We start from the raw sequence: 25,107 nt of genomic DNA, 5'->3' as shown, positions 1-25,107 counted from the left end.
TAATACATGGTGAACATACAATATTTTTAATGTTCCTAGTAGTTTACTGATAGAATAGTTTAAATACTGAACTTATGTGGTTCAGTGAGTCACTGTTTATATTCTTTCTAAACATGCCTTTTTCTTTTTTTTGGGGGGGTGGTTAGCCTGGGTTTATTTTAGTAAAACAGGATAAAGTAGTAGGGAGAAATAAAAAAGGGAGGAGAAACATCTCCTGCTTCACATGCAGGAGATGGAGTGTTTAGGAGATCCCTCTAAACATGCCTTTCTAAACATTGAAGTTATTAAAACAGCATAAGGCAAAGCAGAAATTCCCTTGTCACCTAAATTTATTTAACTTCAGCAAAATTTTACTGAACATCTATTATGACAAAAACTATACAAGAAAGATACAAAGCTAAATAAGACATAGTAAGAGTAAAAAAGGCCTTATTCCTCAAGGTGCTCCTAATCTAATGGAAAAGACAGATGAATATGCCAGTAGTAAGGGGTATAATGAGCTGGGACTATGGCTTAGTGGTAGAGCCCTTGCCTAGCACACACAAAGTCCTGAGTTCGATCGTCACCATAGAAAAGGAGAGGGTATAATGAGAACAAAAGAAGAATGGTAGGCAGCAGGGGAAAACTCTCAGAAGAACCGACGTTTGAACTAAACATGGACTTCTAGTCTAAAAGAACAATATTTACAAAAGCATGGAGGCAAAAGAAAGCATGTTCTGATCTAGAAACTGCAGTTAGTTTTGAATTAATGGATAAAAGGATGGATGTGGAGGGCTGAGGCGTAGTTCAGTGGTAGCTCCATGAGGTCCTGGGTTCAATCCCCAGACTGAAAAACAACGAAGAGGAGGATGTTTGTGGAGGTGTAGCAAGATGAAGGTGTAGAGCTGGGTGCCAGATTTTGAGGTATTTTTTGTCTTACTAAAGAGTCTGGTCTTTAGCAAAGAAAAAACACTAAAGAGTTTTAAGCTGGAAAATGGAGTTTTCAATGTTTTGTTTTAGAAATAAACCCTTTAGCAACAGAGTAGAGAATGCATTCGTTTGAGATGAGAAAGAAGAAAAGAAAGAGGAAAAATTCAAGAGCATCAGTAATCATAAGAGCTCGAATGAAGCTAATAAATGTAGAAATAGAGACAAGCAGATAGATGTGGGTAGATAAGAGAAATGTTAGGGTAGAATAAAAATGACTTGATGATGTATAGAAACAATGGGAGTTAGGGTGAGAGGCTCAGGCAGTAACAGAAATGGGTTTCGTTTGGGGCATGTTGAATTCTGCATACCTGGGAGGATGTCCAGTGAATAGTTGTCTGTGTTATCCAAGAAATCTATACAGTGGAGCCAGCTGGAGAGGTTGACTTGCCATGTGTGAATGCTACAAATGGTTGTCCACCTGAACTGTTCCAGTTTTCTTTATATTTCTAATAATTAGCATGTATTAGGTACTCAGTAAATATTTGTTGAGTTGAAATTACTGTGGCTACAGCTTTTTAACCCTTGATTTCTTCTTTGGGGGAAAAAGACGAATAATTTTACTTAGCAATAGGCAACTTGAATTGAGTGGTGCTGGTCTCTGTCATGTTTAATTCACAAGTAGCTTCTTGATGACAGACTGTCACTTATCATTTTAGCAAACTGGCACAAAATTGGCTCTTCATTGGCTGTTTTAGGTATTTTCCTCATTACTAGTCAGCCTTCTCAGTTGTTGCAAAATTATTTAGAGATGCCTTGACGTTTCTCTCCATGCGAATGGATTTAGTGTGCTGTTTACAGCTAACATACAGCAATTTGAGAAAGCATATTTGTTTATTACCAGCTGACCTATTTTTGCACAACTCTATAGCAGCTTGTCTGACTCAAGAAAAAATTATGAAAGAAGTTCCCTAGAAGTACAGCATGCAAATAACTTAGAAAAAAGTTCTGTGTCCCAGAGATCCTAGCATATAGTAAGTGCCCTGCTAATTGTGTGGTTGAATTAGTGAATTGGTATGGTACTTTGGAATTGCATGTGATTGTATTTGATCCTAAAAGCCAAGCCTGGTAGTGTTCTCATTTTAGAGATAAGGAAATTCATACACCGTTGGCAGGAATGGTTCAAGATGCTCATGGGGGATATGTTGGAAGATGGCTTAGGAGTTATGTTGGCCCGAAGTTTCTGGGTACAAGGCATCTGTTCCTTTCTTAATAGAGCATTGGTTTATATTCATTACAACATAAGCCGGTTTACAAGGTAAAAGAACCATAATGATTTTTAACATAGTACATTTAACATGATTTGTTCACCAAAATGTACAGGCTGACCCAAGCTATGTTATTTAAAACTCCAGGAACACCTTCTTAAAAAAGTCCTTTCCTGCTATTAAGTTCCTATACAGAATGTAATATGTACAAAATTGATTTTTCCTGTGGTGAGAGACATTTAGCTCAGGAGGGAACTCTGTGTTTCCAAGATTTATCTCTTTCAGAGTTAGAGGTGTTGTGTCATTCATATGTAAAGAAACATTTCAGTTGTTGGTCATTTTTATTGTTAACAAAGACCCATTTTCCATGTTTAATAGCATGTTTGATACCATGACCACGATTGGAGTAAGTCTGTACTTTGGATGTATTCTGCTTCTATCTCCCTGCTAGCCAAAGGTTAATCTGACTTCTCTGTTAGGAGCCATGTGGTGATTACATGTGGTTTGCAGATATGAAATATTTTTCAGCCTAATCAGGATCAAGAATGTGTTTTGATTAACTCATGAATTACCCTGTATCCTGTGCATAATAATGAGTCAGAGGTGTAAGAATGACAAAACAATTCTTTTCAGTATGAAAAGTAGACCATAGGAATACAAAGTGCTAGATATTGTGTGAGACAAATTGAAATTATTTCCCAGATTAACATTGTCATAGAAACATGACCAAAATGAAGTTGGGACTACTTAAGCTGCTGATGTGTGTAATAAATTGTAGTTCTTCTTTTTGACCACTTTTGAGGCTAAAATACTTGGTTTTATTAGTATTAATATTTTGAGGCTTCTTAAAAGTCATCATTGATTCTCATAGTTCACTATAATTATCCCCACTTATTCCTAATCTTCTTGCTTTTGTATGTGTTCATTTATTTGTAGAGTATAAATGACATTCGCACAGACGAAGTGGCTGTCGTGACAAAAGGGCCATCTGCTTACCCTGCCTCTGAATGGGCAGGTCCCAAGCAGTCAGTAGATCCTAGTAAGAGCCAGATGACCAACCCACTGGAGTCTCCACAGAGCTCTGGCTTTGGCTCCCTCTCCATAAGCAGCAAGGAGACAGAAGAGAAGGAGCAGGGGGCAGCTGGCTATCTTGAGATTAAGGAGATGCCCAGAGGCCCAAGTGGGGAATGTATAGGAGTGGAGGAACAGGCCAATACCTTAAAGTTCTCGGTTACACCAGCCTCCTGTCAGCTGCAAGTTGGTGAAAAAAAGGCAGACAGTAGTGAAGAACATGTTACGCCAGGAGAGACCCTTGGAAAACAAAATGGATCATTTCTTGATTCTCGTGTGGGTAACCAGTTCCCCACCCTCATTCGAAGTTTCCAGGTAGTAACTGATTTGATGATGTGGGTCTAATGACTCTTTGGGAGAAGGCCAAATCTGTTCTGTGGAGGAGGTGGTAGTGGTGGTAGTGATGATGGCGAGGGTAGGGGCCTCTGCTTGTTTTAAAATCACAGAGTAAAGTTAAAGCCCTGATTGCTACCTAAAATTAACTCCCCAGCTAGAAATATTTTCCCCTCTGATGGTTACAAAACACTTGGGAGTAAACTCCAGGTACTTAACTTTAATATGAAGCTGCAGTAAGAAAGCTCACCTTTTCTGTGCTCAAGTATGAGCTGTGGAAAGAGACAAATTGTGGTGACTTCTGTGATGAGGAGTCTTTGGTGTTCTCAGACTATGCTAAAAAAATTTCAGTACTCCTAACTAAAAGGGGCAACTGTTTTTGTTTTGTTTTAATGAGATTTCATGCCCCAAATAACCATTTATGTACTATAGCAGTGTTATGCAGCCCGCCACTACCACTGGCCCCACTCACAGGGGCTTCTGTGATCAGAGGCACTAACTTCCTGTGCTGAGATGAATGGCCACTTACCCCTATCACAACCAAATGGTAGTTTTAGGGTGATTCGTAGATTTGGGGAAGGTTAATAGATGGGAAAGGCATTAGATACTCTACTAATGTTCATTCTTCTGAAATTCTGAGATTAATCACCAGGTGGTGGTAGAACTGATTTCTCTTTCCAGCTTCCCAAACATTGTTTCTACTCTGTAAGTCCAAAGTGAATGTCTGACATTGATTTGAAAGAAGTTAATGAATTCCAGGGTAATGCATTCCAGTACCTTTGCTGTTTCCTGTACCATTTGTACTTAGTGGAGGAAATGTGGCTGATTGTCTTAATTATAATGGTACAGTTACAAGGACAAGTGAATGTGATTGCTATTGGCAAATAGTTTTATATTCAAATTCTGAAGGTCAGTCTGAAGTATTTTATATCACCAGTCATGACTGTCTGATCTTATAATTTTCCATTAAGCTTATGAAAGTGATTACAGTAATGCTGCTTTTTAATATTCCTTGTGATGTGACACCTTGTCAGGGCTACTTTGGAATAATGTCCAAGTTTTGGGCAGACGAAACACCTTTGGAGATTGAGCTTTCCCTTTGCTTGATTTGAGCTAACACTTTGATCAGATCAATGTCAGAAGGCTTAGTTCTCCACACCCTTCAGAAAGATGCTACTAACTCTGTTTCTTTACTGCTTCACAGCCTCCCCTGGTCAAAACTCAGACTGTCACCATCTCAGATACAGCCAATGCTGTGAAAAGTGAAATCCCAACCAAAGATGTCCCTATTGTCCACACTGAGACCAAGACCATCACTTACGAAGCTGCCCAGGTAGGACACTGTATGATGCTTCAGTACCAAAGACTGGAGTAAACGCAGTAAATGACCTGCTTTCCTCACAGGGCTTCTAGTTGCTTACTTCAGATAATGCCAGGCTTTCTGGGGCAGTTCTTTTTAGAGGAGATTGCTGATCTAACAATGTCCTAAAATGCTTTATTAAAAACCAAATTGGTGGCTGTAGGAAGTGATCAGTGTTGGAGCCCATGCTTAGCATGTGTGAATTCCTGAGTTCAGTCACTAGTAGTACTACCAAAACAAAAGTTGTCCTACTTCCTACTTATAGCAAAAATGCTCCTTCATTTCTGGAGTGGCTAGCATTGATTTATGTTATTTTTTTTTTCCTCACAGAAGGCAATGGTAAGAAAAACTATGTCCTCTATGAAGAGAGCTGTTAGTTCATTTCTGCAACAGATACTCACTGAGCATTTATATATTAAGCCAAGGCAATGTAAAAGGCAGACACAGTCCCTCTGTAACTTACATGCTGATAAGGAGAGACAGACAATAAAACACATAAACAAATGTATAAGCAAGTTTTAGACAGCTGTAGTGCTATAATGAAATTAAGATGGGGTAAAGATATTATACAAGGGGCTAGGAGTATAGCTCAGTGGTAGAGCTCTTGCCTGGTTTCTATCCCAAGCATCACCAAAATCAGAGAGAGAGAGAGAGAGAAAGAGTATGAATATGAATATGAGATCATGGAAAGGTGATCCAAGGAAATCTACTCTGTAGAGGTGACATTAGGCTGAGGTCTGAGTGATATGAAGGAGGTAGCCATGTGCAGTTCGAGCTGTGCAGTTCTAGCTGGGTCCATTCACGTAGTTCCTTTCAGTCAATCCTCACATCACCATTAGCTGAACTGAATGAATTACCTCCATTTAGGAAACAGTGTAGCTTGGTGGGGAAAAGCATGTGTTTTGCAATTGAACAAAGAGAATTTATATTCTATGGGACAGAGTGGTTCACACCTGTAATCCTAGCTACTTGGGAGGCTGAAATCTGGAGGATTGCAGTTCCAGCCAGCCCAAGGGAAAAAAAAAATCTTCGAGACTCCATCTCAATGGAGAAAAAAGCTGGGTGTGGTGGTGCCCACCTGTTATCCCAGCAACAGTGGGAGGTATAAATAGGAGGATCAACACCTAGGCTGCCTGAGCAAGAAGTGAAACCCTATCTCCAAAATGACCAGAGTTGTGGCTCAAGTGGTACAGTGGCTGCCTAGCAAGCCCAAAACCCTGAGCTCAAAAGTTCAAACCCCAGTACTGCCCAAAAAAAAAAAAAAAAAAAAGAAGAGTCCTAGTTCACTGAGGTGGATACTAGCTAGATAATCTTAGACAGTTTGCCAGTCTCTCTTAACTTCTGTTTTTTTGGCTGTAAAATGGGGATAGTACTACCTAGTGTTTCCAGATTTGGAGGAGGATTAGGTGAGATGATGTCTGTAAATCCTTGGCACATTCACAGACATCTGGTTTTACTGTGCTTCCCAGTTCTCTCTCTCTCTTTGTGGTCTAGTGTGGAATTTGAGTTTGGTAAATGAGAACTTGCTTAAAGTTTTTAGTGGTGTTAATAAAATAGCACGATAAAAGCAATGATTTTGTAAGGTGATTCCTAAAACTGTGTACTGAGTATATTAAAGTCGAGACCTGGAGACAAGACTGTGACTAGGTCATATCTGGGGCAATGGTTATTAAGAGCTGAAGCGCAGCCTTAGGAAATGAGAAGAAAGAGAAATGAGAATGAGAAGAAATAGACAAAGATGCAAAAATGAATGAGGACTTGGCAATGAAGAGAACTGAAAAAGAGAGGAATCGAAAATTACTTTAAGATCGGGTACACTATTAGCTGGATGACGTAGTAAAGAGTTACCTGCATATAGAGAGGAATTCCTTCAAATTGTTACTACCATGGAAACAGCCTAAATGTTTATTAGATGGGAGCTGGCTAAATAAATTATGGAACATCCAATTAGAGTAATTCTATATGGGTTCTAATGGGAACCATCTATGTGATGAACTTGTGAATGAACGAGCATGGTGCAGTATGGTGTATCTGTTTATGGATAGGAAAAGGGAAGCAGATACAGATGTGTATGTGTAGGCTTGTGTAGTATTACACTCTCTCTGGATGGATAGTCTAAAAAATAAAAAATAAGAAATGTGATCTGGGCATGGTGGCATATGTGTAATCCCAGCACTTGGGAGGCAGAGGCTCAAGCTCAGGCCAGCCTGAGGCACACAGCAGGATTTTGTCTCAAAAAAGAAGTTGTATGGCGGGCTCTGATGAATGAGACTGGAACTGCAGGACACTGACTAGGAGCGGGAGAGAGACTGACTTTACTGTTACACAGTTTTGAAGTTTTTAAATTTTGTATGTATAGATATAAAAAAATTAGTAGTTAAAATACATTATTTTAGACTGGGTGTGGTGGAGCATGTCTATAATCCCAATTACTCCAGAGGAAGGAGAAGTGGAGAGTTTGAGGCAAAGGTAATAGCAGACACTCTCTCAAAAACAAAATAAAAAGCTGGACACCATTGGCTTACACCTGTAATCCTAGTTACTCAGGAAGCAGAGATCAGGAGATCATGGTTTAAAGCCAGCCGGGGCAAATAGTTCATAAGACCCTATCTTTAAAAAACCCATCTCCCCAAAAAAAAGGCTGGCGGAATGGCTCAAGTGGTAAGAGAGTCTGCCTAGGAAGTGTGAAGCCTTGAGTTCAAACTCCAGTACCACAAACACACACACACACACAAACAGAGAGAGACACCAAAACAAAATAAAGGCTGTGGGCACGTTTACATGGTAGAGCACTTGTCTATCATGTACAGTGCCTTGGGTTTCACCCCCAGGACTGACAGCAGGGGAGTTGGGGAAAGAGGGGGCTTTAAAATTATATAGGGCTAGTGGAGTGGCTCAAGTGGTAGAGTGCCTGCCTAACAAGCGTTATGCCCTGAGTTCAAGCCCCAGTAACGCAAAAAAAAAGAAATGTTAGGACCCCACTACCCACAGAAGCCTATGTGGTTTAAATGTAATTCCTACAAAAAAATGAAATGTGAGAAAAATATAAAATTAACAAAGTATGCTAGCACCTTGGAATTAGGCTTGGATCTTAATTCCAAAAAACGTAAATAGTTTTTTGACCTTGGGCAAGTCATTTAACGTTGAGCCTTAGTTTTCTCTTCTAGAAAGTACTTTTATAAAATTGTTGAAATAAATATAAAGAAGCTAGGTATGGTGGCACATGCATGTAATCGCAGCACTTGGTAGTCTGATGCAGGAGGATGGTGAATTTAAGGCCAGATGGGCTACATAGTGAGATCCTGACCCAGATGCTGGTGGTTCATCCTGTAATCCTAGCTACTTGACAGGCAGAGATCAGGAGGATCATGGTTGGAGGCCAGTGATAGCAAAGTTTCTGACTCCCCCTCCCCCCATCTCCAAAATAACCAGAGCAAAATGAACTGGAAGTGTGGCTCAAGTGGTAGAGTCCCTGGTTTGTGAGCACAAAGTACTGAGTTCAAACCCCAGTCTCACAAAAAAAATAATAAACAAAACATTGTGAGACCCTGTCTCAAACAAAACAAAACAATGATGTTTGCCTGGTACATAGTACATATTCAAAAATGGTAGCTATCTGACATTATTTCATTTTAGCCAGGCTTAAGCTGGCAGAATGGCAGAAAGCAGTAAGAGCACCTGCCTTGCAAGCGTGAAGCCCTATGTTCAAACCCTAGTGCCATCAAAAAACAATCAACAACAACAAAAAGCACATCAACCAGTGTTAAGACAACCAAAATACAGATTGCTTTGTATTATTATTTTTTTTTGTCAGTACTAGGGTTTGAACTTGGCTTCACACTTGCTAAATAGGTGTTTGAACCACATCTCCAGCCCCTGCTTTTCATTATTGATGTAACAGTGATACATAGTGTGCACGACTGTCAACTGTGGAGTCAGATACCCTGGATTTGAACCTGCTCCTTCACTTCCTAGTATGCAGCCAGGTACTAAATTACTTTGTGCCTCAGTTTTCTCATTTGTAAAATGTGGCTAAATAGTTCTACTTCATAGGCAGTTGTGAGGAATATATATGTGTGTGTGTGTGTGTGTGTATATATATATATATATATATATATAATCTCAGACTTTCAGCAGAACTGCTCAGGACTGATAACATTTCAAGTCTGTAAATATGGACACCAACGCCATTTAAGCTAATTTAAGAACCGAGGGGAACTGAACCTTCCATGCTGAGGGCTGCATGCTACTGCGTTTAAATCAATACATTGGCTACCTGGTTACCGCTGTCGGCCGAGGCAGCACCTGTAATGTTGGCAGCACTTTGAGAGCAAGTCTGAATGGACCCACGTGTAATCTGCTATGGAAACCCATTTGTATAGTGTGTTTCATTTTTTAATGTGTGAAATAAAGAAAATTAAAGGAAAAAAAATGATTCCAAAGTGTCTGGCTTATGATAAGCACTAGCTATTTCTCTTTTTTTTTTTTTCTTTTTTTTTCTTTTTTTGAGACAGTCTTGTATGTAGCCCAGACTGGCCTTGAGCTCATGATTCTCCTGCCTCAGTCTCCTCAGTGCTGGGATTACAGGTATGTACCATCACACCCATCTTGCTATAGTTATTATTTACTGAAACTATTTCTGATTTTTTTTTTTTTGCTTGAAGTATCATTTTTTAAGTCACAATCTCCATATTTTGGGACATGTAGTAAGAGATGGGGAACCAGGGTTATGTTTTCATTTGTGTGTGTGTGTGTGTGTGTGTGTGTGTGTGTGTGTGTGTGTGTGTGTGTTAAAATTTGTAATGAAGTGCACAGATTTTAAATGTTTGGCTTGGCTAGACTGACAAATGTCTACACCTATGTAACCAAGACATGATTAGGAGTCAGAACATTTCCATTATTCCTGCCCTGATTTCTATCACTATAGTTAGTGTTGCCTGGTTTTGGACATTATATAAATGGGAATACACAGTAGTATAATTTTGTGTATGGCTTCTTCTCTGAACAGAATACTTTGTTTCATCCACATTTTATAAGTCAGTAGCTCAGTCTTATTTATTGCCGAACAGTATACCACACCCATTTATTTATTTATTGTGGCACTGGGATTTGAACTTAGGACCTCACACTTCCTAAGCGGGTGCTCTTACCGCTTGAGCCACTCCACCAACCCTTTAATGTGATGGTTTTTTTTTTTTTTTTTTTGAGATAGGGTCTCTTGAACTATTTGCCCAAGCTGGCGTCGAATTGCAATCCTCCTGATCTCTGCCTCTCCGGAGTAGCTAGGATTACAGGCATAAGCCACCAGCGCCCGGCTATCCTTTTATTTCTTGTTGGACAATTGGGTTCATTCCGGTTTGGGATAAATATGAATAAAGCTGCTGAGGACATTCACATACAAGTCTTTTTGTGGACATTCTACTTATCCTAAGTAAACACCTAAGAGTGAAATTGCTAAATTAGAGGATCTGTGATTATTTATAAGAAATTGTCAAAACCATGGTACCATTTTGAGGAAGCACTGGTAGGAATATCAAGGTCGAGAGACCCCATGTAGGAAGAATGGAAGCAGGCAATCATAAAAGTATCTCCTCCACCTTCCACCTTCTTCAGACTCAGAAAAGAGAGTAGAGGGCTGGGTAGGAGGCAGAGGCAGTCATGAATCTGTAGAGGAGAAGCTGTGCAAAAGTGTTGGCCCTACTGACATGCGAATTTATATTCTTGTATTGGTTTATAAGACATTTCATTTCTATAATTTCTGTTGGTCTTCACAATGCTATGGTATTGGCAAAGCCCATACTAGTGTTACCTCTAAGCAATGAGAAAACTAAGGCTCAGAGCAGTTAGAATGACTTGCAGAAGGTCCCATAGCTAGTTACTGTCTAAGCTGGAACCCAAGTCCCAGTCTTCAGACAAGAAGTTTCTTGCCTGCCCCATATCCTAGTTCAAAAACCCACTAACTATAGAACCTTGGACGAGTTATTTAACCTCTCAGGTTTCCTAATTGCACAGTGACTGTAGCAATGTGTCACCTCAGATCTTGAGAGGCATCATTGAGCTAAGAGTCGAATGATGTGTTTTACGCATCGTAGGAGTACAGGAAATACTAGGTGAGACTGAGTCTAAGGAAGGTAAGTGGTCTTGCCTAAAGAAAATAGTAGTGAGCTAGCTAATATTATACATGGTGTGAAGGTAGCATGTGTTTGAGACTTAGTCAGGTGTCACAGTGATGTTCTCTCTCTTTGGTTTTTTTCAGACTGCCACCTAGAGGGGAGCCCAGCCAAGGACTCTGCTCCTTTCTAATTCTCTTCTCCTCCATGTGCCCTCCCCCTCATGTCTGAGTTTTGTTTGAATGAAATGTGATCCTGCTCCTAGAAATAAAGCTAGGCATGGTGTCAGGTATCTGTAGTCCCAGTTACTTGGAAAGAGGAGGATTGCTTCAACTGGAGCGATATAGTGAGACCATGTCTCAAAAAAATGCCAGCCATAGTGGTGCACAGCGCAATCTCAGATCTTCCTGATGCAGGAAGGATCTCGAGTTCCAGACCTGCCTGGGCTACATAGCAAGACCCTGTCTCAAAACCCCCAGCCCCCAAAAACGTTAGCAGCCTCTGGTTATAATACAAATGACTTACATAAAGAGGCAGAGGAGAGTAACCTAGCACATTTTTGCCACAGGGTTCTTTATGAAAAGGATTATAATCCTCTAAATCACAGGGTATTTATCTGAAAAGCACGTTTCTATTTGCAGACTCCGCCTTCCTCATCCAGTTTATTTCCGTCTTGGTAGTGGAGGTGTCACCAGCTCTGAGTCTCACAGTCCAAATACCTGTTGATAACTGTCGGGCTGAGCTTGGCCACTGCCAGCCGTCTTTCCCTCTTCTCCCAATGTCATTTCTCAGCCTGACCATAGTACATTGCTTTGACTCTGACGTAATGAGCCTGGAGAAAGGATAGGTAGTCCCAGCCCTTGTTTTCTATACAGATTAGTTGTATAGCCTAACATTTTAAATACTTCAAAAGCCCTTCCAATAAGGAGGGTCCCTTTCAATAATAGTTTTGAAATAGTCAGAAATGTCATTAAAATATACTATGCATATTTTCTCCCACTTTCTCCTAGAAGGACCTCATTTACTCCAGTTTCCCATCTCAGTCTTTCAAGAAGATGGCTTGAGATTCTTTGGTCCCTAAGTTGTAGCAAGGACCTTTCCCACTTTTTTTTTTTGGTACTGGGGTTTGAACTCAGGGCCTGCGCCTTCAGCCACTCCACCATCCTTTTTTTGTGATGGGTTTTTTTGAGGTAGGGTCTCATGAACTATTTGCCTTGGGCTGGCTTTGAACCAAGATCTTCCTGATCTCTGCCTTCTGAATAGCTAGGATTACAGACATGAGCCATCAGCACCCAGCTTCCACTTCTTTCTGGAAAGTTTTACCCTATGATACAGAACCTATCTGTGCCTTAGGTTTCCTGTCTAAGATATTGTGGAAAGAAATCCAGGTTTGATGACAGAACAATTACTGCTTACTAGTTCTGAGTCCTTGGGCAAATTGTTCACCTTTCTGAACTTGAGTTTTCTTAATGGAGGGTATTAATAATCTCTGCCCCTTCTATTAATTTCACAGGACTGGTGTGAGCATTCGTACATATATTAAAGACCATTTGTGAACTAAATACTGTACACATGGATAGCTGTTAGGCAGCAGCTGCCTCCAGTAACATGGTGTCACTCTTGTTGGACCTGTGGCTACACTCCTGCCTTTTCTCTCTAATCTACTTCTCACTGATCCAGTGCAAAGGAAACTGCCCATCCAACTTTTTTAGAAAGAGCCTGTTCCCAGGGAATTTATTGGATTTATTACGAGATCACTATAAGGGCATTAGACCTTTGCATTAGAATGTACACCTGAAGAATAAAGCTGCAGACTGCAACACTTGTCCACAAGGCCTTCTGAGATACATGGTGATGAGTGAGTTGTGCTTTCTCCTGCAGACTGATGACAGCAATGGGGACTTGGACCCAGGAGTCTTACTGACAGCTCAGACCATCACCTCTGAGACCACAAGCAGCACCACCACAACGCAGATTACCAAGGTAACAGACCCGCCAGAACTTCCTTAAGGAGTCCAAGGGTATGTTGAGCTTGCTTCTGCCCCTGGGGGCAAAGGACCCTGTCCATAAGCAAAAGTTTTCAGCTCCATCCCTATTTGAGGCAAATTATTCCAAATGTCCCATGTAGAAAGGCCCTGCTTTTCCCAGCAATAAGCCTAGCTACTTAGTAGTCTCATAAAGCCACAGGTAGTCATTCCCTGTTTCTGTATAGCTATGAAGGTCTAGCTATGGAGGTAAATTTAAAAGGTGGTTTGGGCCCAGCATGGTAGCACACATTTGTAATCACAGTTATTCAGGAGACAGAGGCAGGAGGATCTCAAGTTTGAGGCCAGCCTGGTCAAAGGTAGCAACAAGACCCTGTCTCAAAAAAACAAAACAAAGGGCTGGAGGTGTAGCTTAGTGGTAGAGCACTTGCTTAGTATGCATAAGGCCCTGGGTTCAGTTTTTAGCATTGCACAAGACCATGCGTAAATACACATACAGTCAGCTTACAGGCAGGTATTGTTTGTATTACGGTACAACCATATGTTCCAAGTCAAAAATCAGATCTCAGGGTCTGGTTTGACAAAGAATTTTACTGTCATATCTAGAGTCAAGGCCATGGGAACTACTCTTTGGATGCTAATATACTAGAATTATTAGTATATGGTTTATAGGAAATAATAGTGATAAAATATCTACAATTGGAACTGCCCCCAGAAAATCAGAGGCAATCCATGTTTTCTTTTATAGTACTAGAGGGAAATGCACTTTCTTATAGGTAAGAAATTTAGTTTCTTGACCAAGCTCTGTCATAGCACAGAGATGACTGAAAGTCAGTTACTTAATGTCTAGATCCTGGTTTTCTTCATCTGTCATGGAAACTTACCCTCCATCAGGAGTTATTTGAGGATCTTTGACAATACTATGAAAGTGCTGTAAAATAAGATTCTAATTTCAGGGTGTGTGACATTTTCGTTTATAGTCTTCTGATTTTTTTTTTCATTCTCAAAATAAGTAAAACATTACAGGAGAAGAACAAAGAGAAACACTTGTTTTGTTTACTTGCAGAATTTCTTTGGTATTTGAGAGGAAGAAATAAGGAAAAAGTCAACAGAGAACTGTATCTTTCTGTTCAGCTTAATGAAAGTTCTAGCAACCCAAGGGAATAGGTGTGCTCATTTTAGCAGGTCTTACCAAGATTTTAGACAAGTGGATAAGAAGCTATCCAGGCAGGACCAGCAGCAGATTAAAATTTGGAGTAGACACACACTTGTAACCCCAGTACTTAGAAGGCTGAATCATAAACAAATTCCTGGACAGCCTGAGCTATACAGTAAGACCCTGTCTCAAAAAAACAAAAAAAAGAAAAAAGACTATAATCCCAGCTACTCCAGAAGCTGAGGCAGGAAAATCAAGAGCTTGAGATGAAGGCAGGCAAAGGGGCTCAAGTGATAGAAGCACCTGCCTAGGCAAGCATGAGGCCCTGAGTTTGACCCACAGTACTGCCAAGAAAAAAAAAAAAAAAGTTCAAGGCCAGCTTGGGCTAGAAGTTATTGAGACTTTATCACAACCAATAACCCAGGCATGGTGGCACACATCTGTCCTTCCAACTATTTGAGAGACAGGTAGGAGGATCTTAGTTGGAGGCCAACTCTGGGCAAAAACAGGAGACCCTATCTGAAAAATAACTAAAGCACAAAAGGACTGGGGTTATGGTTCAAGTGGTAGAGTGCCTGCCTAGCAAGTGCAAGACCCTAAGTTCAAATCCCAGTGCCACCAAAAATTTTTTTAAGGGCTAAAATGTGGCTCAGTGGTGGAGTGCTTACCTGTCAGACACAAGGCTCTGGGTTTAAGCTGTAACAGCCCACAAAAATAAAACAAATGGACTAGAGTATTCAGAATAATCTGTGATGTTTTGTTTTGTTTTTCTTTCTTGTTATATTGCTATTCTCATATGGCTCCCTCCCTTTGGTTACAGACTGTAAAAGGTGGGATTTCAGAGACCCGAATTGAAAAGAGAATTGTGATCACAGGAGATGCTGATATTGACCATGATCAGGTGGGAATGCTGAGGAGCTTGTGGGTATGGGAGGGAAGGATGGATGGGCAAAGGAGCATGCTTACAAATGATACCTCTGGGGTCTCGGGGTGTGGGTAAAGTAGTAGAGCGTCTGCCTAGCAAGTGCAAAGCCCTGAGTTCAAACCTCAGTACAGCAAAAACAAAAAAAAATACCTCTGCCATCTTCATCTCCAAAAAGCTGCTTCAAAGGCTACTCTAGCTCTTGAGAAGAAAAACAAAGGGAATCAAAACAGAGAGACCTGAGGATGGGGGGGATGCAGATAGGAAAACCAGGAAGTACAAGGGAAAAAAACACCAGTTTTGGACTCAAAAGACTTCAGGCCAAATGCTGGTTCTTACTGTATGCTAGCTCTTAACTCTCTGCACCTCAGCTATAACTTGGGGATTGTAGTATCTTCCTTTCAAAGTTGCTGCATGGATCATGAAAGACACTGGATGTGTGAGCAGACAGGTGCGTGGTGGGCTCGGAGTACGTGGAGCTGTTGTTACCCAGGAGGAGCATGCCCTAACCCTGGGCCAGGTGATTCCATGGCGAGCGGGATGCACAGCATGCTGCGGTAGCTGAGGAGACAGCAAGGGGAGCACAGGGTGTCGACGAGACACCAGGACACTGGGAACCACCCTTTGTCCTAGATCTGTTGCAAGTTGCTGTGCGACAAACCATTTACCTCTCATGTTTTTCCTCCCTTAAAAGGAGTGGGTTGTTCCAGATAATTCCTTGGCCCTTCTGGGTGCTAAAATTCTATGTTTTTATGTTAATTAGGTACTAATTGTGTGCTACAAGCAATTATCAAATAATAAGGTCAGGATTAGTGTTCCCAAATCTCTGCTGGGTGAGGTTAGAACAGTAAAGCTTCAGAGAAGAGGGGGTGGAAGAGACTGCATGCAAATGATTCTGGAATCATTGACAGATTTGCTAGAGCAGTAACTCTGTGGCCTTTTTGCTGATATGCTGCTGCCTACCTTCAAAAAAAAGAAAAACTGAGCTGCAACATTGGCAGTTCTCTTGGTATTGGGGTTGAGAGTTACAGCTGAGAATACTGAGCTCAGGGTCCCAGAAACAAGGCTGCAAAGCCCCAGTGGGAGGCCGTGCAGGTTGTTTGCCCAGCTCAGTGAGCATTACCAGCCTGCATCAGGTGTCCTTTGAGCCCTTTGCTATGTGCTTAGTCTGCAGTAGACAGCAAGATCAGTGAAGGTATTTGTACTTTCAGATTCAAACCTGGACTGAATCCTAACTCTGCGAATTACCAGTTGTGTGTCCTCAAGCAACTTACATCACTTGTGAGCTGCAGTTTCACCTTCTGTAACAAAGGCCATCAAAAGTTTTGTCCATGGTTGTTGAAACAGCAGGATACATACACTTAAGAGACATGCTGTAAGGTCCCTCCACTCCTAGGAGAATGGAGGGACCTATGGGAGGCATGAGATGGTGCTCTGTGGCTGGGGAGGGAGGCTTTTTAGGAAGGACTGTTAAGGAAAGCAGTATGAGCTGAGCACCAGTGGCTCAGAAGGCAGAGATCAGGAGGATCGAGATTCAAAGCCAACACAGGCATAGTTTTTGAAAATACCCAGCACAAAAAAGGGCTGGTTGAGTGCTCAAGTGGTAGAGTACCTGCCTAGCAAGCCTAGCAAGCGTGAGGCCCTGAGTTCAAACCCAAGTCCCACCCCAAAAAAAAAAAAAGTGTGGTACCAGTGTTCCTAGAGACAGGGAGACAAGAGTTACCAGAGAGAGGGGTTGAGCTGAGCATGAAGTGTGAGCAGATGGATGAGAAAAACCGGCTCAGGGAGAAGGAGCATGCTTTTTGTGGAGCCAAGAGTTCAGAAGGGCAGTTTCCTCTCCCCTTGTCCCTCCTAGAGATTATCTTTCAGAGCCAGAGCAAGCAGGCACCTAGTCATTTCCAGCCAGAGTCCTTTTTGACAGGGGCCTGAAGGCTGAGCAGCAGGCAGCCAGGAGAGTGGTATCACTACCCTCCTTTCACCTTCCCTCTGTTCTCTTCAGCTTTTCTACAGTAATCCAAACTCCTCCGGTACTCAAACAGGACCCCTTGGGAACTTAACAGACAGTATGGTAAAGAGGAAAGTGATAGGCTCATGTTAAAAACCCCTGTTGCTTCACTTACTAGCTGTGAAACAGTAAGCACTTTATCTAACGTGCAGTTTTCTCTATACAATGGAAATAATGATGCTAATCCCTCATTGCTGTGAAGATTAAGTAATAAGTGATGTGTTTAGACCAGTGTGTGGCATGTCATAGGCCCTTCCTCCTCTTCCTTCCTTTCTTCTACTGTAGCCAAAGATATGTCTCCCTCTTTGTAGCCCTTCTTTACTTTCCACTTCTGAATCCAGCTATCCTATGTTGAACACAGAGTTTGTCCTCTAGATTCAGTGCTTGAGTGAATCCTCAAACTCCCACGTAGATGTAGCTGTCATCTCTGAAGTCCCGCTCTGATTCCCTAAAGAAAAATATTCTCTGTGTTGTCAGTTCAGGAGCCTCCACTAGGCAGATGGTAGAGGAGGGGCAGGGTAATGACTAGCTTGTCCTCGCCTAACTGCTGCCCTGGTACATTGTCAAAGAGACCCATGCCTTTCTTCACCAGCCAGACTAATTTTTGTATGATGGGTTTTTTTTCACAGGTCCTCGTACAAGCCATCAAGGAGGCAAAGGAACAGCACCCAGACATGTCAGTGACCAAGGTGGTTGTCCATCAGGAGACTGAAATCTCTGAGGAATGAGCTCAGGTAGGGGACTGAAATCTCTGAGGAATGAGCTCAGGTAGAGGATGTCCCAGCCTGAGAGAACTCTGGCGAGAGCCTATTACTCCAAAAGGTATCCATCCTGGGACTTGATAAAGACAGGGGACACTATTTACTATTTGGTTCCAGCAAGCAGCCAGGTCCTTCGTGTTCTCCTGCCTTAGTATACCTCCAGTGCTGAGTAGGGGGACGTACCCCAAACTTGGATGTAAATCCCTGTCCATCTCTGGAATCCTCATGGCCTCCCTCTACTTCCACATTTCACTTTCCCCTGCGCTCGCTCTCTGCTGCTCTTCTTTCTGAGTCTCTGGGATTTCTGGACCTGAACCTGGGAGCCAGAGGAGAAGAAAGCCAAGAAGAGCAGGACCAGGGCTGCTGGAAGTGCGTGGGTTGGGAAGGGTCAAGGACAGTGGCTGAAGTGTTGGGCCAGGCTAGAACATTGGTAGTGGGGATGCTTTTTTTAGGAGCCAAGGATCCAAACAAATTCATGCCTAAAAGTAGTCCACAAAGAACTTACAGAGACCATCAGTCAACAGGTAGGACAAGCCCAGTGTTCAGGTCCTAATTTTTCACTTATGGCTATACAAGAACTTTGCAGTGGCTCTGGGAAACTTTCTCCTGTGCAGGATTTAAAATGTTTTTCTTTCTTTCCTCTAGGAACTGTCCTCCCCCAGCCCCTGCCCTCCTCCCATCCAAGAGAAACCAGCAAAATAACGAAGCCAACATGCAATAGTCAGACTTCAGAAGTTCAAGATTATTCTAAACCACCATTTCATTTTCTATTAGGAATTTATACCAAGAGATTCTTCTAGTTCTCACTGATCCTTTTGAAAACGTTTTTCTATATTGTGATACCAGAGTTGTTCAACTTTTCACTCTATGAACTGTTTTTAGAAAGGTGTTGGCTTTTTATGGGGTGGTTTGTAACCCCTTCAACCTAGCCTGTCCTCACTCATTTCCAACCCAGATATAGACAGGGTCCACAGACTTCTCTGGGAAATCCTCCAGAGACTCTGTCAGCTGTGTTGGAGGCCAAAGCCAGTTCAATCGGACTTTCCTGATCCTCCCCTAGTTTTATGCCCTTTGGACGACAGCAAAAACTTCAAGAACTAGCTCACTCTCAGAGCCAACATGATGTCATCAGAATGTCAGGCAGGGCGACTGTCCTAATCCACAGACCCCAGAAAATGTCTTGTCCCTTTGTTAGGGTGTTTCTGGTGAGGCAGAGACCTCTACTGAGAATGTGGTATTGTTTTTCCTCTCCCCTCCTGTTCTGTTTTGGAGATTCTTTAGGTCAGAGGCGTAAGAAGTTACTTCAGACAATCCGATACTGTGAATGTTTGAACATATCTGTGGCCTTCACCTCCCTGGCTGCCCTTGTACCTCATCTGAAGCAGTGGCTCTGACAAGAACTCCTCAAGCTCCCATCTCAGGAGATCAAAACTCACGGAAAAATAGGCACTTTTGGCCAAAAGCTCCAATAGAACATTTTTAGTGGTGATCTGGGGAAGGAAAGTTAATGAGGTTTTTAAAACAAGGCCTTCCAGTTCTGGGAGTGTGTACTCACACGGGATCAGTAGAGTTTACCTCAGTAGGATTCTGCTAAGGAGTCCTTCCACATCCAGGGATATGCCTGTCTACAGGCACCTGCCTGAGGATACCCTTCTGGAGCAAGGGTATTGGCTTTCAGTGGCCATTCCTCCCATAGTACACCACATGACAGGGCTACAAAGCCCCAGTTCTGCCCATTCCCACAGGCTGTCTAAGGTCTGTCAGGTTTTGTAGGTTTGCTTTTGTGGTGAGTTTTGGATTTAGTTTCTTTTTCTTTCTTTTTTTGGGGGTAGGGCTTGGTTTTGAAAATGAGGCCTGGTGTCCCCAGTTCCTGATAAGGCTTTCAGGGCATTTTTATTCAGTGGGGCTTCTCTAATCCTCCAGCTTACTTCCCACAAATAGATCTGCCTAGAAGCTTCTTAGCATCCTAATTCTAGGATAGAGTGAATTTTATGAGATTAGACAGTAGGTCACTGACAGTGATCCCTGGGTCCTGAGGGCAGTGAGCAATAGAGAAGTTGTGTGTCTGCAGTCTCTACTGGCTGGGTTCCTTTAGATGAACTGTGCTGTTGGAACTAATTTGGAGTGCATGCATTTTTCTTTAGTTTTCAGGTAAGACTGATACTACTAATAGGCAGCTCTCTAAGGAGGGAACCGAGGAAACAGGTGTGATATGGACAGGCATGGGGGAAGCAGGCTGTCCTGTCTCAGGAACAAACTTACCGGCTGAAGCACGAGGTCTGAAATGACGAGGCTTTTTGGATGGGGCCCAGCCAGGGCTGGGTTGCCAGAAGCTATAGCAAGTTAGACTTCAGCTCCCCATGGCCAGCTGCCTGCTGGAGCTTGGGACAAAGAGGATGGGGGAAGAAGAGGGTGGGTGCCCATGAGTGCTCGGTGCCATCCGGATCAGAGTGGCAGCTCTCATGACACAGGACCTCTGACCTGGGGACCTAAATCCTCCTCAGCTCTGCCACCTTTGTCTGTAATTAGACCTGAACAACTAGCATCCTTCCAGGCCTCTTCCCCCTTCCTCCCCATCTGGCAAGAGATCTCAGTGTTTGGCAATTTGGATTTCTTTTTTTTTCTTTCTGCACTTGTGTGTGTGAAGAACAGACTCTGTCCGGTAGAAATGGTGAAGGAGGGGAGGGAGTGACATTTCCAGGGTCAGGGACTCGGCAGTAATTTTCCTAGAATGACTCAGACACACCACAGTAACAACTCTCACTGCAATTTTATTTTTACTTCAGAAGTAAAGATTTCCTTCAAAACTCATGAGCTCTTAGCCACCCACCCACAAAGCAAGACCTGCACTCAGAAGCTGAGGGCTTGGTGAGCCAACATGCAGGGACTCATCAGGATACCTGTGCCCCCTCCCCAGGCCATCCCTGTGCATTCTGGGGGATGCTGAGCAGCTGGGGGTGAGGGAGCTACTGTCTACCCTGGGAAATGGAGCCGGAGTTGTGGCCCGACAAACACCCTCCAAGCTCATGGAAAGCACCAGGATCTCAGCCTCACGCTGCTTGTTTTTACAGATCTCTCTCACAAATGTATTATTTTGGTGACAAAATGAAGGAGCTTTGTAAATTTTTTAAAAAATTATGAATTATATCAAGTAGTTGTTTACATTTCTTGACAAAACACAACTATGGCAGCAGAATTAAATCGGCAAAATCCTTAGATTAAATAGGCAATAATTAGGTCTGCTGTTTTGGCCTTTTTTTAGTAAGAGAAGTGGTTGTAGTGCTTAGATATGTGTTTGGTCTTGCTTCTTGCATTTGCATTTTTCAATAAACTGTTAAAAAAAATTGCCTGTGAGGACTGATCCACTTTTGAACATCTCTTCCTCCAGCCACTTGGGGAAAAGTAAAGCAGGGAAGGAGAGCTAAACTGAAAGCATTGTCTAAGCTACCACCCTGGCCAAAATGCAGCCACAGGGTTATAGGAAGGGACTTCAGAGAACTGACAAGTACTGTCAGCTGGAGGGAGGTTTTGCAGCACAAGCCATGAAGGAGAGAAGGCTGTTTCCCACTGTTTACCTGGGAGGGGCCAGACCTCAGAAGGAAGGCATTGGCAGTAGTGAGCCCTAGAGAAAATCTCGCAGGGTTGAGAAGGGTGTGAGGTGGTGGGAGTCAAAGGCTCAGTCCCCATCCCAGATAGCAGTGGAGGGGCTCAGTTCCACCCCATTGCCCATCTTCCCAGAGGCCCAAACTCCATCACCAGTACCACCTTGGACAGAGCCTGTCCTAGCCTGAAACATCCCAACCTACCTTCCAAGTCTTAGGGGTCCTTGCCCACCACTTTGCGTTTGCCAAAACACCTTGGCCTGGACCTCAGTACCTGTCCAGGGCTAAGGCCATGTATGGACACTGAAGACATTCCTGAGGCTGTCATTGCTGTCTCCACACTCCACATTAAAACACATGCTGTCTGGCTCCCTGAGCCCATTGCAGCCTGCATTTCTGTGCCCGCATTACAGGTCAGGTGGCTGTGACCAGAACATCCATCCTGGACTGGGATGTGACTGAAGCAGCTACAGACATTGGGCTGCTGGTCTCCTGTCCTGTTACCGTGGTCCATGCTGCAGCCTCACAGCAGCTTGTGCCCTGCTCCTCAGACCCGTGCCCCCGAGTCCCCTCCTCCTCCCAATTTGGCATACCCCCCCAGACTGAGTCGGTCCAGGCGTGGCCAGCTTCTGTGAGCACAATCCCGAGCTGCTGGGCCCCCAAGAAGGAGCTCCCCAAGGCCCAGATCCAAAGACTTGGAATGTTCAATGCAGGAGCCAGAGGGCTGCACTGTGATGATCACGTGGCCGGTCTGGGTTCGGGGACCCCAGGGCGGATGCAGCCCTGGGCCCTTCAAGGGGTAGCTGTTGAGCAGGGCAGACAACCCCAAGCGAGGATTAGCCGGCTCTGAACGCAGACTCCGCACCGACGGGGCGGGTGAGGTACCCCGATGCGGAGACAAGTCTAGTTCTGCGCAGCCTATGGCTCCGGGAGTCCTGGGACCCGGGCTGGGAAGGAGGGCGCAGTCCCAGCTGGGGCCGTCGGGGGGCCGCAGGGCCTGGGCCCGCAGCACCCCCTGGCGGAGTCGCCTTGTCTCCAAGTCTCGGTTCTCATACAAGAGCGTGTTGGCGCAGATGAACACAAACAAGCCGACGCCCATGATCACCGGCCCCAGCAGCCGCAGCCGCTCGTGCGGTCCGTGGACCCGGCCCGCACCGCGACCCTCGCGTCGCAGCTCGCTGACTGGGGGTGAGCTGGCATTGGCGGCCCGGGGTCCGGGAGCCCCGGCGCGGTGCGGCCAGTAACCGGCCACCGCAATGCCCATGCCCACCAGTACCACGAGCGCCCCCAGCGCCGCGAACGCCCCCGACGGCGAGCGCAGCCGCAGCCGTGCCCGCACCCGCAGAGGCTCCGGGGGGGAGCGTGGGCGCCGGCGGCGGCCCAGTCGGCGGCCCAGGCGGGAGACGCGGCCCTCGGGGCTCCTCCGCACCTCCCCGCAGTCTCCGGGGCTCCCGGCGGTCATCGCGTTGTCGTCTGGGCGTTCTGCGGGGAGAAGATGGGAGGCGGAGACTGAACCGACGGGTCTAGGTTCGGGGCTGCAGACACGGGGCCCAAAGCGGGGAGGGAAGCTCGGGCCGCCTCGCCCTGGCCGCTTGGAGATCCCTGGCGGCCACCCCCGGATTTTCCCGGGCTGCGAGGCAGGGAGCCTCCCCCGCTCGGGTTTTCCGCAGCAGAGCTCGGAGCCAGGGACGCGCGGCAGAAGCCCGAGTTGGCCCGGCCCGCTGGCGGAGAGGAGGGAGGGGGCTGCGGGCCGCTCCTTGGCGCATCCCCGGCTGCGGGGCTCCGGCAGCCCGCGCCCCGTTCGCCTGTCCCATGGATCCCCGCCTCGGGAAGCGTGGGCCCCCCGGCAGCCGCGTCTCCTGGGTAAGTACCGCCGGGGCTTGACCCCACCCCCGCACGTGGCTGCACCGTAGTAACCGAGGGAGGGGCGCCCAGACCGCCCGGGTCCGCAGGGGTCGCTCGCGCGCCCCACCTCCCTCCCCCCCACTGCGCTGTACATACCGCAGCGTGGGAAGGAGGGGGTGTCACTGACTCCAGCCTCTCCTTGCCCGCCCCCTCCTTCCAGGGTTCTTCAGTCAGCACTGGAGCTGCAGCAGGAGAGACTTGAGCTAGACTCCAGGAGGACCGCTGTGGCCGACGCCAGCCAGTCAGAGGAGAGGAGGCGGCGGCGGACTTTGTCCAGGATTCCTTCCACTCCGCCAGAAGAGGCCTCCCCTCCCCCACGGCCGGGCTGGGGCCGGGACAGGAGGCAGGGGCTGCCGTGCTGCGCGCAGGGCCTCGCCGGACCGTCTCCCCTCCCGGCTCTCCCGTCGGCCCAGGCAAAACTGTTCCCAGATTGCGGTGTTTCCGATTTGAGCTCCTCGGGATGAATCATCCCCTTTTCCCGCCGCCTGGCCTCCTTTCCGGCCTCCTCCGCCCGAGGCCTCAGTGGACCGCGTCCCGGCCAGAGCAGCACACCCCACACCCCGCGCCCCAGGGTCCGGGCCACACAGCCTAAGCCCCTCCTGGCGGCGGGTTGCGTGCGGCCTGTGACCGGAATACTGGCTCCCCGCCGGGCTGTGCGTGCGTGGCCCCCGGCTGCAGGACAGGAGGGTGCGGGCCTCGCTGTCCATCCTGGTCCCTAAAACAGCTGCGGCACTGGGAGCCGGGCCTCCCCACCCCACCTCCGCCCCGCCCCGCCACACCCGCAGCTCAAAAGCGGGACCCCGGGTCCGGCCCCGACAGCAGCGCCCAGGGCTAGGGCCTAGCACGGAGAGGGGCTCCCGCGTCCAGTCCAGTTTTCACCGATGGCAACCGCGGCCCGGGGCGGCGGAGGAGACTGCGGGGTTCCCGCCGCCGCACGAGGCGGGGGCTGCCCGGGAGCTCCCCGGCCCCACGCCCTGGGCACCTCTGGACACAGCCGCACGACCTGGGAGCAAGCGAGGCCCGCTTTCCCAGCCCGAAACCAGAGAAGGGACTACCCCGCCGCAAGCCAGAGCTGTCGCCCCTATCCTAATTCCAGAAAGGTCACCCTCGAGCCATGGTCCCCAAAAGGTCACCCTTGAGTTCCTGCCAGGAGCCGAAAGCATACAGACCAGAGGCCTGAGACTCTGGAGGGCGTGAAGCGACGCTGGGGAACCCAGGGAGGCTGGAACTTGGTGGCACAGTCCGATGGCCTCAGGTCGTCAGAAGTTGCTCCGGGGCAAGCGCCCTGTGTTCCCGGGGTCCGGCCACCGCCCGCATCCTCACTCTGGCCCGGGGAAAAGGAAGGGCTGGGCATCCGTCCCCGGGACCCGTCCCAAGGAAGGGGCCGAACAAAGTTAGGGACAGTTGGGGACGCGCCAATGGTCCCTCGTTCTGCTCACCTGGCGCCGCCGCTCCTGGGCGGTCGGGGTCCGGGTCCGCGCGCCGCGCTCCCCGCGCCGCCTGGGTCTCGGCCGAGTCCCGCCCCGGCCCCGCCCCGCGCGCCGCCCCGCCCCCGGCCGCCCCTGGGACCCTCGGACCCGCGCGGGGCGCCGAGAGCAGGCGCCATTAGGGCTGACGGCCGCGGGTGGGCGCTGTGTGCGCGTCCGGAGACTCCGAGGACCCCCGCAGGATCCCGCACCCCGCTGCCCGCTCAGCCCAGCACGCAGAGGCCGTGGACGGCGCC

The 25,107-nt window shown here is 46.2% G+C and overlaps 2 protein-coding genes across 16 annotated transcripts in view; one reads left to right on the top strand and one right to left on the bottom strand.

The window, feature by feature from the left end:
- Epb41 (erythrocyte membrane protein band 4.1) overlaps nt 1–21,223 on the top strand; it is a 203,304-nt gene extending 182,081 nt beyond the window's left edge. For 7 of the 14 annotated variants that reach the window (XM_074080775.1, XM_074080768.1, XM_074080767.1 and 4 more), the window contains 6 exons: nt 3,111–3,560; nt 4,783–4,911; nt 12,930–13,031; nt 15,010–15,090; nt 17,746–17,850; nt 18,523–21,223. In XM_074080775.1, the coding sequence (XP_073936876.1) occupies nt 3,111–3,560; nt 4,783–4,911; nt 12,930–13,031; nt 15,010–15,090; nt 17,746–17,844 (861 nt within the window). In that variant the 3' untranslated portion in view covers nt 17,845–17,850; nt 18,523–21,223. The remainder of the gene's footprint in view (nt 1–3,110; nt 3,561–4,782; nt 4,912–12,929; nt 13,032–15,009; nt 15,091–17,745; nt 17,851–18,522) is intronic. The other 7 variants (XM_074080778.1, XM_074080781.1, XM_074080776.1 and 4 more) reach the window with 3 other exon arrangements.
- On the bottom strand, nt 19,731–24,899 carry Tmem200b (transmembrane protein 200B). Of its 2 annotated transcripts, none has more exons than XM_074080790.1 (3): nt 24,824–24,899; nt 23,481–23,566; nt 19,731–22,961 (listed from the first exon to the last, which is right to left on the bottom strand). In XM_074080790.1, exon 3 carries the CDS (start codon nt 22,939–22,941, stop codon nt 22,027–22,029), a length of 915 nt encoding a protein of 304 aa, XP_073936891.1. In that variant the 5' UTR covers nt 22,942–22,961; nt 23,481–23,566; nt 24,824–24,899; the 3' UTR covers nt 19,731–22,026. The 2 variants fall into 2 exon arrangements, with proteins under 2 accessions (XP_073936891.1, XP_020014093.1); XM_020158504.2 differs by lacking the exon at nt 24,824–24,899 and adding an exon at nt 24,554–24,692.
- Between the last annotated feature and the right edge of the window lie 208 nt (nt 24,900–25,107).

Source organism: Castor canadensis, chromosome 7 (genome assembly GCF_047511655.1).
Source record: "Castor canadensis chromosome 7, mCasCan1.hap1v2, whole genome shotgun sequence".
Classification (NCBI taxonomy): Eukaryota; Metazoa; Chordata; class Mammalia; order Rodentia; family Castoridae; genus Castor; species Castor canadensis.
Note: the sequence above shows the minus strand (reverse complement) of the source record. Positions and strands in the feature narration are given on the sequence as shown.

Bases quoted from the DNA above. Each gene is read 5' to 3' on its own strand.
- Tmem200b (XM_074080790.1), bottom strand. From the start codon at position 22,941: ATGACCGCCGGGAGCCCCGGAGACTGCGGGGAGGTGCGGAGGAGCCCC.